Source organism: Limulus polyphemus, unplaced genomic scaffold, assembly GCF_000517525.1.
Source record: "Limulus polyphemus unplaced genomic scaffold, Limulus_polyphemus-2.1.2 Scaffold5242, whole genome shotgun sequence".
In the NCBI taxonomy this organism is placed as follows: Eukaryota; Metazoa; Arthropoda; class Merostomata; order Xiphosura; family Limulidae; genus Limulus; species Limulus polyphemus.
The window spans coordinates 36,350-48,639 of record NW_013670852.1 but is presented as its reverse complement, the minus strand read 5'-3'; the positions used below and the strand labels follow the sequence as shown (position 1 = coordinate 48,639).

At 30.9% G+C, this 12,290-nt stretch overlaps 1 protein-coding gene across 1 annotated transcript in view; it reads left to right on the top strand.

The window, feature by feature from the left end:
- The window catches only part of LOC106472316 (polycomb protein suz12-A-like), a 25,804-nt gene extending 14,429 nt beyond the window's left edge, over window positions 1-11,375 (top strand). Inside the window, exons 3-6 of the mRNA XM_013932950.2 lie at window positions 1,156-1,251; window positions 1,796-1,901; window positions 2,752-2,831; window positions 8,487-11,375. Of these exons, the coding sequence (XP_013788404.1) occupies window positions 1,156-1,251; window positions 1,796-1,901; window positions 2,752-2,831; window positions 8,487-8,712 (508 nt within the window). The 3' untranslated portion in view covers window positions 8,713-11,375. The remainder of the gene's footprint in view (window positions 1-1,155; window positions 1,252-1,795; window positions 1,902-2,751; window positions 2,832-8,486) is intronic.
- Window positions 11,376-12,290: the final 915 nt, after the last annotated feature.

The window sequence follows — 12,290 nt, the reverse complement described above, 5'->3', positions numbered from 1 at the left end:
AAAAGACTGTAAGCAGGTGAACAACTTGCCTGATCTTGTTTCAACTGTGAAGGACTAAGCAGGTGAACAATTTGACTGATTGTGTTGTTTCAACTGTAAAAGACTGTAAGCAGGTGAACAACTTGACTGATCTTGTTTCAACTGTGAAGGACTAAGCAGGTGAACAATTTGACTGATTGTGTTGTTTCAACTGTGAATGACTAAGCAGGTGAATAACTTGATTGATAGTGTTATTTCAATTGTGAATGACTAAGCAGGTGAATAACTTGATTGATAGTGTTGTTTCAACTGTAAAAGACTGTAAACAGGTGAACAACTTGACTGATTGTGTTGTTTCAACTGTAAGTAGGTGAACAACATGGCTGATCTTGTTGTTTCAACTGTAAAAGACTGTAAACAGGTGAACAACTTGACTGATTGTGTTGTTTCAACAAGGATTGGGATAGGGTATTAGAGTTAGGCTGTACTCCATATGTTAAGTGCAGAATTATTTGTGAATGCGTTTTCTTATGTAAAATCTCATGAACTGTGATAGTGGTGCTTTGGAGTCACCATTCTTACCTGTTATTTCAGCAGAATAGTGCTGGCTGCACAAAAATGACATGCATCCCGTACCTGTTTTCAAAGTAACTGTCAACAATTTTGGTAATGATCCACTTTAATATACACCAAATCTTAATGTTAATTTAAAAGTTTATAAAACAGCATTAATTCATCATCAAGTGACAGAGCATTTGAAATGACAGTGGAAACAAATTTACCAGATATTTGTCAGAACCCTGAAAAACAGAAGAGATTGTTAAAGCCAAAAGTCATGATACATCATATTAGAACATTCCAAGATAAATTGTCTGTCATAATAATTCTGGCATGTTATATATATACAATTTTTTTGTATTTGTATAGTCATTGAATATTCTCAGTTACCTTTGCTATGTGTTTTTTCTAAAATGTACTAACAGTTTTATAATTTCATGAACTGATGAGTATGAGCACTAACCTATTACCTGAAAACCTTAACTTGTAAAATAAGAGAATAAGTAAGAGTTCAAGTTTTTCAATTGACACATACCTTATTGGTCTGTAACTTTTTTGTACAGAATTAAAACACTTAATTATTCTAAAGTTGTTAATTCACAAAATTGTACACTTTAGGCCAAAAAGGTTACCACCCCCTAGCTTATCTGAGTTTCTTGAGCCAGATGAGACCGATATTGATGGTCCAAGGCCATACATATCAGGACATAACAGGTCAGTTTTTTGATACATTGTAACATATACAAAAGTATATTTGTTTTGCTTTATAATTGTGTAGACATCAGTCGAATAATAATTTTATGGATTGTATAATTAGTAATAAAGAATTATCTACCCCATTTTCTGAATGTATTGTAAACTGTACTTTGTTGACATTTTTACTGTGTTTAATTGTGTCTCCCTTACAATTCTGAATATATTATATTGGCTACATTTTTACCTGATAAACTATATTGTATTCTATAGTAAACTTGATTTTGTTTCATTATAAGTAAAAAAGGCTCAATTGGTTAAGGAGAAGGTATACCACTGAACTCAGTCTGTTGTCAAAATTGTGCTGCAGTACATTCTTGTTTTTATGTGTCTGTAAAGTGTTTTTTAAGTTATGGCTTTTGTTTTAACTATTTTATTTTTTTATTTTGTAACCACATGATCTGCTTTTTAATATTTCCTAGTAGTAGTATTTGAAGTGAGGCCTTTTTTTGGTATACTTAATATATTTTTCACTTTATATTAACTGGAAAACTTATTCTTTCAGACTCTACTATCATACAGGAACTTGTCTAGCCGTACGACCACAAGAGATTGATGTCGACAGTGAAGGAGAGAATGATCCTCAGTGGCTTAGAACAAAAACCCAACTTGTATGTATCTTTTGTTGTCTTTGTTTTTTAAAACCCAATTATTACTTATGCTGATTTGGCGGTTTGAGTCATAATTCTTTTTGGGTATGTTTTTAACTTCTTAAACCCGAGTGGATGCTGCTAACATATGACCAAAAATCCCAATTTACCTATTGGACAGTGACAGCATATTATAACATTTATGTCTGGCTGAAAACTAAACCAAACCATGTTATTATTCACAAAATTAAGAAAATTGAAGTTTTATAAGGTATGATGTTAATTATTAGGAAATAATGAAAATATTTCTGGAAGAATGCACAAAAAATTACAGGTTTAAAGAGTTAATATATTGATGTTTAAATATTTCTCACCATACATCATAGTGTAAGAAACATTGGTATTTTTATTTACTAAAATGCATGAAAAAATTAGTATGAGTAGATATTTGTACATTCCTGTTGAATTTTAATAATGGGGAGTCAGTTTGGTAAACAAAAAGGATTCAAAAGTTATGATATAAACTTTATTTGAGCAAGAAACAGTGTTTTTTTAAAAAAAACATTGTACAATCTAGACTTAAAGATCACCAAAGTTTATAAAGGAAGTTTACACTAGTTTCATAAATTGAAATTGTTTAAAGAGAGAGAAATTATTGTGCTTATAACTTATGTTGAAGAGCAATTAGCACATGAATGATATTTTCTAATATTCTTAGGATAATTCAGTTTAATTGAATTCTTCCTTTTTTTACTAACTGAAGATGTATTTAATTATTAAAGTAAGAGGTAACTCTTCAGAATTGTATTTAAGCATGAACTGTGGTTTATTGTAATATTTTGGTTTCTGTCAATATTAATATTTCTAATAGATGATTGATGAATTTACGGATGTGAATGAGGGAGAGAAAGACTTAATGAAGATGTGGAACTTGCATGTCATGAAACATGGGTATGTTATTGTATGTGGTTGAGTTTTAAGTGTAAACATTAGATATAAATCTTATGTAAATGTAGATACTGTTCATATTTAATGTTTTCAAATGTGAGCAGTGTAACACTTGGCTATACAGATGCACTTATAATTTGTAGTTTTTTTTTTATGAGTTAATTATATATATATGAAGATATCTGATATATTCTAACATTGAAATGTTGTATGTAACAAGCATGAAGTTTTGCAAAAAAACACAGTACCAATGATAGACTAATAATACTGTTCAAATACTAGCTAGCATGAATATGAGTATCAAATTTACACCATACATGTAGTTATACAGAGCTTCAGCATTTCAACTAAAATTGAATGTGAAATTCTTCCATTTATTATATAGAGTGTTTGAAAAAAATCATATGAAACAAAATGTGCAGGATTACTGTTAGTATTTAGCATAACTCTTCTTTACGGTTTGTGAGGCTGAAATGAGTTTACATCTCTTATTTTCAAGAACTGAAATCTGGGATTGAGGGGTGTATCTCACTACTGACAAAACAAAATTTAGATAAATGTGTACCTAAAGTTAAATTTTGGAAAATACAATCTAGGATGAACCACACATGCTCAGTAACATTCATATCTAGTAATTGACTTGGCCACAGGAGAGTGGTAATGCCCTGATATTCAAGCAAATGTATTGTGGTTTGTGCTGAATGAGCAGGAGCCTAATCCAATATGAAAACACCACCTTGTCTGTTAAACTGGTCATCAACATAGATAGGTAGAAAGTGTTGAATGAGAATAGTGATGTATCATGTAGCAGTGATCTTCTCTTCACAAACCATCAGCTGTATTTGCCAAGCTGACCAAATAGTGCCTTAAATTATAACAAAAATACCACTAAATTTTTGTGGCTAACATGGTTCAGTGAAGTTCACCACCCACCAAACAAGATGTGTCCCCTTTCCAAGAATTTTGGAAATCTAAATTCAATGGTAAAAATGTCCTCAAAGGCAGGAGAGTATGTTAACATCTTTGATACCCATTGCTGTCAGTGAACTTTATTGCCTGGAGTAACAACTGACTTCTGTATATAATTTTCCACTAGAGCCTGTTTTATGAAGATAACTTCTGATGGTATTAGAATGCTTGCATCTGTCCTGTAGTACTAGAAGCTGTTTGATGTGGGTCATTTTCAACACTTCTCTCACAACACAAATAATCTGTTCTGTTCAATTTGGATGCCTGGGCTGTGCAGAAACTGTTGTCTTATAATATGTCACTATTCAGTGTATTACAAGTGACACATCTGCTTCTACCCGACTATGATTACCCTCAGACCATCCAACTATGCAACTTCATAAAAGTATGATTAATTATTGTAATCCTTTCAGTTGTGGTTTGGCTGTTTGTATTCTGAGGTCTTTACCAAGCTGCACTTGTATTTATATGTTGGGGTTACTTGCATGTGATGCTGTGACATGATTAAATTTTATTTTGAGTGTTGTCTGTTTACTTATTGGTAGGTTGTGTAGTTTGCCATTTTCTCAGACTTTGCAAATTTTATTATTTTAATCTAAAATACAAAATGGCTTTGAAGTAGATGTTTCCATAAATATCATTTACAAACTTCATTAAGAAGTCTTATAACTGGCTGCTAATTAAAAGGAAAATGAAATATAAAATTGCATAAAGTTTTTGTTTGTATTTCTAGTTTTTCAGTAACAAGATGATTTGATAGAACCACATCCATTGGATTTAAGTAAAAAAATTGGAGTTAAAAACATTTTGCTTGCTCTGTTCAAATTTAATTTAAACTACTTTTTAAAATAGTGTGAAATATTTTACATTTTGAAATCGTCATTAACTCCCATTAATGCAGTAGCATTATTTATTCCCTGTGTGGAACTCTTTTTCTTTTTTTTTTTAATTCTTATTTTTGCTACATATTATTCAAAGCCACTAAAACATTATAATTTCGTGGTAGAATCCTTTATTTTGTGATGTCGTATTCACTCATTTTAGTAGCACTCAAAATCACTTGCAGCACACATTTTTTATGTCCTCAGTATTCAAAACTTGTTTGAAATAAATTTTGAAACTTTGGCATTCAATATTTGATAAAACAGAAAATATATTTGAGAAGCCTCAGGATTTTTTCCAAAACTTCTGTGAAAGCACATTATCCTGCTGAAAATATGCAATACTCTCATGACTTTGCTGTTATCTATACAACATGTAATATAACCACTTGAAAGTTTGAGCATTCTGCTGGGATGCATTGTGTGTGTAACCAAGACAAATACATTTGTGCAAGGATATATAGAAAATGGATTACAGATATCTGTAGGCTCTATGGCACAATGCAGCAAAAGGGTTAAACTGCAGAGTTGAAAATAACTAATTACCCAGATTATAGTAGATGCTAACATATATATATATATATATATATAAAATAAATGAAACAATAGCATTAATGTTACCTATTTTCCAGTATTTATACATGCATGCATATAACAGTATGCTATGGGGCCTTGCAGGTAGCGCTAGTTAGCTATTCCTTTTGTGTCAGCTGCTACACAGTCACTTTGACAATTGTCATGGTGACAATTTGTACTTTTTGTGAAATGTGGTCTGGCTTGCATATTCCTGCCAAAATGAGAGGATCAGTGAGTTTTCCAGAACAGAGGAGTCTAATAAGTTCTAGAAAAGAAAATACTAGAATGTTTCTAGTACACCCATCCCTCGATATATGAAACAGATGCATTCTTGAGAAATTGTCTATATAGTGAAACTGTTTTCCCATAAACTCCCATTACATAATTGGAGATGCATTCCGACATAAAAACTTAGGCCCCAAGACATAATACAACACTTAAGAACATAGAAAACCTGTTTTAAACACACATTTAATGTAATTGGTTTAATCAACTAAAAATGATGCTGGATGTGTCAAAACATTATTTTTCTATTAAGATGCATAGATTTCATAACTCCAGTCATGGCTGTCTATGAACCTGTCAGTAAGGGTGACTGCTAGTAGTACTGATGGGATTTACAGACTGTGTATATATATTTTTTTACATGATTTCAAGATAGACACTAATTTTGAGTGAGATGTGTTTAGATACATGTTATTTTGGACAAAAATTTCATTTCCAAATCATGTATTTGTGATAACAATAATTAAGCACAGTAAAAAATACAAGATTAAAAGAATTTTATAATTGCACATGAAAAGAACAACAATAAAATGGACCAATATTATTGACTATTTCCAAACGGTAACAATGAAGGCAAGGTAATAGGATGAAAAACCTAATTGCATGAAGCGAGAACAACAATAAACTTTTATAGTCAAAAACTTCTCACTGTTCATTGATTGATAAAAGTTATAAGTTAGAGAATCAAAATTTCCATTCTAGACTGCATCTAGAGAATCCATTTAGGATTTATTAAAAGAAAAGTTGTCTTTATCTTTATACCTTTTTATATAACAATGGCAAGCAAATATCATGGTAGAGGTAGAAAATATAAATCTGGATCTTTCAAAAGGAAGAGGTGTGCTGCTTTGAAAAACTTGATAACACATTTGAAATGATTTATGAACAAATATTTGAAAAAGATAGTGGTGAGAAAACTGATTCTAGTAATAATGATAGTGAATAAATGTATGAATAATCTAATAGTGTGTGATAAGTATTGTGAAAGCAAAAGTGAAACTTTCATAAGTGATCCTTATAACTGTGGGGTGTGAGGATTTGGATATGGATTGTAAGTGCTAATTCAATTTTTTCAACAGAATTATTTGATACTGTTGAAGGCAGGTGGGTTTTGCTGTTACTGTTAAACGATAATCAAGTTTCTAATGTTATTTAAAAAGGCATGATTCGCATCTTCAAATAAAATTACGACTATCCTATAGATGATAAAAAGATATTTGGTTCATTTCATTATAAACATATTTTAAGTAATGGTGAAAAGCTTGATCAGTGTTGGTTGGTTATTTTCAAAGTAAAGAATGTATATTTTGTTTTACTTGTTTATTGATTGTCTTTGCTTCTCAAATTTGTTCAGACTGGAAAAACCTGAGTTTGACTATAAAATCACATTAAAATAATAAAGAACATAAAGAATTTGTGATAAAATGGATATAATTGTCACCAAATGCATAAAGACAGTAAACTTTTTGTTTCAGTTAATTTTTCTTTTTATGGTTTTTATTTTAAACTTGAGTCGTACAGTATCATAACATACTCAACTTTGGGTATCAGGATGTGCACTAGAAGGGCAATACCGATTATATAAGTAAAAAAAAAAACTATTGAATTATAATTGTGTAATTAGGATTTCAGGTTGAAATGTTTACTACATACTCATATTTACTGTTAGATATTTTTCTCAAATTATCATATTTTGAAAGAAATGCACAAACTATAATGTAAAAATTTCTCTTTAATGCTATATTAAAGCATGTAACATTAAAAAAATCCATGTCTTCTTTCAGTTGCTGGTTAGTCCCCCACCAGTATTTTCTATATCTGGTGTTAATTCATAATAAGCTCCAGCTTATATTTTATCTGTTTTGTAAGACTTTCCATTCATGCTAGTTGAGTTAACTATTTACCTAAGATTATAATTGTATGAAGTATTATGGCCAAAATCCTAAAAACTTCTTAACTTACCAGTAATAGAGAAATTGCAAAACCTATAATGAAGTGCCTTTGATATATGCTTGAGTAATTACTTCTTGGCATTGAAATTAAATTAAGTGTTGTTCATTATCATTTACCAAAGACAGATCACACTGACTGTATGTTTGTAATGTTGTTCATTTAATTCAATATGATTGTTATGACCTTGTATGGTTATCTACCTATTTTTTATGAAATTGTCAGTGCTCCTGATTATTTTTAATTCATCATGTACTTGTATCAACTATTGTTAATATTATAAAATGTTTTTGCTCTATTATCACTAGTTAAAAATTTGACAAAATTCACATATTTTATTGTGCATATACAATGACTATAAACAAAAAAAATTTGAAGCCTTCCTTAGTCTTAAATTTTGCTTGATGACAGGAGTTACTTCCAAAAGTAGGCTTGCAATTCAACAGTGATAACTGTTTTTGTGTAACCTTTCTTTAAAATATTCCTAATTACTGTATTCCATAGTAACAGATAACTCGAGCATTTTTACTTGTTAAACCTGCCATTTACAGGAAATTAAAAAAAAGTTTATTACTAAAGAACTCGGTTTTTTTGTGGTACGCCTAGTTTATTTTTATCCTGAGTATTTTCCAACTATTATGAACAGAGAAACCAGCAAACATGTCGCATTGATAGATAGGAATGTGTTCATATTGACACAGAAATATATGAGACATTAACACTTTCATTGTTGTATAAATTAAGTCACAAGTTCCTAAATTAAACTTTGATATTTTTCAAATGTTTTCATTTCATAAATAATGTTGCCAATGCAGAATTTTCACACACTGTATTACTTATTTGCAGTCTAATATATGAGAATTTTAGGGAAATGTTGTATATTTTTATGTTTTCAAACTTAGTATATGAAAGCTTAGTAGATTGAGATCAGACTACATTATTTTTTGTTTCTCTGTCTTCGTTAAAACTTGTCTAATAACCTTAATTTTTTTTCCAGATTTGTTGGAGACTGTCAGATATCTCTGGCATGTTCTATGTTTGTAGAACTCCACGGTCACGAAGTCTTGAGAAGGAACTTGTATAGCAATTTTTTGTTGCATCTGGCAAACTTGTTTGACTTTGGTTTGATCAGTGCATCTGTTGTTTATAGAACCATAACTCAACTGCAACGACTAGCAGATAAGGGAGACTTCAAGCCCCATCCTAAGTGTTCACCTTCTTAAAATTAGAGTAGTTTATCCTTTCATAATTTTCACACAACACATAGTTCTCTATTCAGAATCAATGTGGTTGTGGCATGAGAGGCCTAGTGTGTATGTGTGTATGATCTGTTGTTTCCAGGAATGATTATTAGGTCAGTGTTTTCTGGAAGTCACACAAGATTAAAGACACAATCCATAAGAATCAGCATTCCTCAGAACCAATCAGTACTGTGTTACCGGTAGCACAGTGGTTTAGTTTTTGTTTTTTTTTTGTGTTGGTTTTTTGTGTATGTGTGTGTCCATTTCTTGAACCACTGCTTTATGGTTGGTTCTTTCCCATTCTTTAATCAGAGCCAATGCCTGATATTTAACAAATAGTTGGTGTATGTGAAAAACATCCAACAGCAGATCTACATAAGAAGGTGTGTAATGTAAGTATATCTTTCAGTCTTGTGGACAAGACTTGAAGGTGTCCTCTAAAATAAACTGCCAAATCTTTGTTATGAAAGACAAGAGTTTTGTAGTTGTTGACAGTGTCCATATTAATAAGAATAGGTAGTTATGGTGCAGTTGTCATAAGTGTGTTTAGCAAATCCATTCCTTTGTCTCAAAATACTACACTTTAGTTTGCTGATAGATGTGTTTGTTTTAGTATGATTTAACCATTAGTCCCTCATTATCAAGACAGTAACTTTTCACCTTGTCTTTACAAATGATTGTCACTGAATATTCTTGTTTCAGTTGTTGTCTTCCTGACCAGTTCTGAATGATCAAAATATATTTTAGTCTTGCCAGTGCAGAGGAAGAGACATATCTTTTTTCTATAAACAAACAAAACACATTGATGTATTAGGCCAGCATCATTTAAGTTGTGTTTTGTCAGAAGCATTAAGCATTTCAGCCACATGGTAATTAATTGGTCACTGAAGAAATGTTAGTGTACTAGAGTTAAGTTTTAGTGCTTTTTGTGTAGATTGAGGCTAATGTCATTACATATGCATTCAGTGATACTGATGGTCTTTTTATTAATATGGTAAGGGTCAATCTGCTTACCAATTTCTGTAGTATAGTGTCAAGTGCTGTAATTACAGTTTTTAAAGGCTGCCTCCCTCCTTTTTTTGCACTTGGCAATCAAAATTTGCTCATTGTAGGATAATGTGTGAAAATGTCTAAAGAAGAGGAACATTTGTTTTAATGCTTGTGAAAATGTGCTATGTTATTTGAAAATGCAACCTGAGACAGCTGTATATGTATTTTATTTGTATCTTAGGAATTGTATGTTATTTTTTGGCCTTTGAAAAATGTTACAAGTATCATAAATCTCAACACAAACCTGCCAAAGATGGGAGAGCATACAAGACCAACTTGGAGGATTTGTGTATTTTCAACTTTTATAATGTCTGTGAAATGTTCTGGTGATGTCAGCTGTCTATGTACTAGATCAAAATAGGGAACTGCCTTACACAATTAATCCCAGAATTTTAAGGTAGATCACTGATCATATGTGATAGCTAGCACTTAATGGGTAATTTAAAAACAGTGGTTTATGCTAAGTATTTAACTGATCATGAAATTTTACGTTCCATCAAGCTTCTCAGTGGTCAGCTGAAACAAGCATCTAATACCAGTATTAGATGATACTGACTACCATGTTAACACCAGTTGCAAAGAAGACCTACATACTTGCTTGATGCCAAAGTGACCACCATATCATAAAAGATACCAAATTGACAGACAAGCTATACAAAAGATGCCAAAGTAGACACTTTGGTTTATGGCAGATATGTAATTGGTCATAATATATTAATCTAATATGTTAACCAGATGAAACTTTGCATATTAAAGTAAGCATTAACATAAATGTTTCAATTCCATAAACTATTGCATGTTTACCAAAAAAACATTTAAGTTAAACATGTTTTGTCAATTTTAGTTAAATACTTTTTGTTAGAACATAAACCGTTGGTAATATCATATGTATAAAAAGAGCTCTTTATTACATTTTTTTGAAAGCTCTTCACAAAATCATTTGTAAGTTTACTGAAATGGACTGCTAATCTAGTCCTTGGTTTGTGTCAGATATCTAATTATCTAGTTAATGGTGCTGTACTTCTTAACCACAAAGTAGCAGTTCATAACTGGTTCATACCATTTGGTAATAAACAGCATTGTGAAACTGATAAGGTGGTACTTTACTTTGAAAAAGAGCGCTGATAGGCTTAGGTTGTATAATAAAAACTGTTGACCTAGTAGTTCAAACGATTGCCAGTATTCAATTAATAACCTGTTTGTCATACTTTTTTGCATCTCTGGATATCCAAGCAATTTATTTATTTAACTGATCTTCACTATGTGAAGTTGTTAAAACAAATAATCGCTAATGCCTGTGGATGTTTGCATCCTCTTTCATATTATACCATACTACCAGTTACCAAGACAACTGAAAAAAAAAAAATCACTGCCAAAGTTGAACTAGTGTTTGGCAACTTCAATGCCTTAATTTAATGCCAGACCGATTTTGTAAATTGTTTGTGAATTGTATAAAATGATTGTGGTTATTTGTTCAATGATTTCATAAATTGGACGTTTAGTGCTCTCACAAATGAGTGTCTGCGTTCTCTCACCCTCCAGCTTGGTGTATTGTGTATCTAGAAAAATAAAAGATTGTTGAAGCCCTTGTAAAATTTGTATTCTTTAATATTAGCTGTATCAGAGTGAAACAAAGAAATTGTAAAACTATCACATGTTAAATCTGATAGACACAGTTAATGAGTAAACTATTAGCTTATTCTGCTTATAAAAAACAAATATCAGTTACACCTTAGTATCCTGTTACTTCTGTGTGCCTTAAGGAATGTGCAAATTAAAAGAAACGTGTGCAAAGCCAAAAGAAAACATGAAAGTATTAATTTAATGAGTCAACGTGTAAACATATTACTAATGATGATACGGTTTAGATTTTAAAATATGCCATGTATTACATAGAGATTGTGTTTTCATTTATCCAACTCTTCAAAATGAGGAATGATTTACTCTCAGTAGTCTGGAACATGTACTAATCTATCTGGAAATATATTAATATGCAAGATATGTTCTTTAAAAGAATGTAGGCTGGCCAATAAATATAAGAAAACTTGGAAATCATAATATTTATGAATTCCTTTGAAATTAAACCTTAATTTTTAAATGGTAAACTGTTCAAATTCAAAACAAAATAGACCTTAAGATATGGTGATCTACTTAATAATTTTTACCAATTCAAACTGTTGAACTGCCTCAAAGGTGAGTAAATATCAATATTTCATACTAGTCACAAAGTGATTAGAAAGAAGCACATTTTTTATTAAGGCTTTTATGGCACATGTAACAAAAATTATTAATTTGATGATGAGGAACCCACTTTGAGACTAATAATGGCTGGAGATGGGTAATGAAGAAAAAAACTTTAATATAAGTTTAACATAACAGCAAATGTACAACGTTTCGACAAGGTTGAATGATGATGACAAAACCTTGTCAAAACGTTGTACATTTGCTGTTATGTTAAACTTAAAGTTTTTCTTCATTACCCATTCAAGCCGTCTCCAGCCATTATTAAA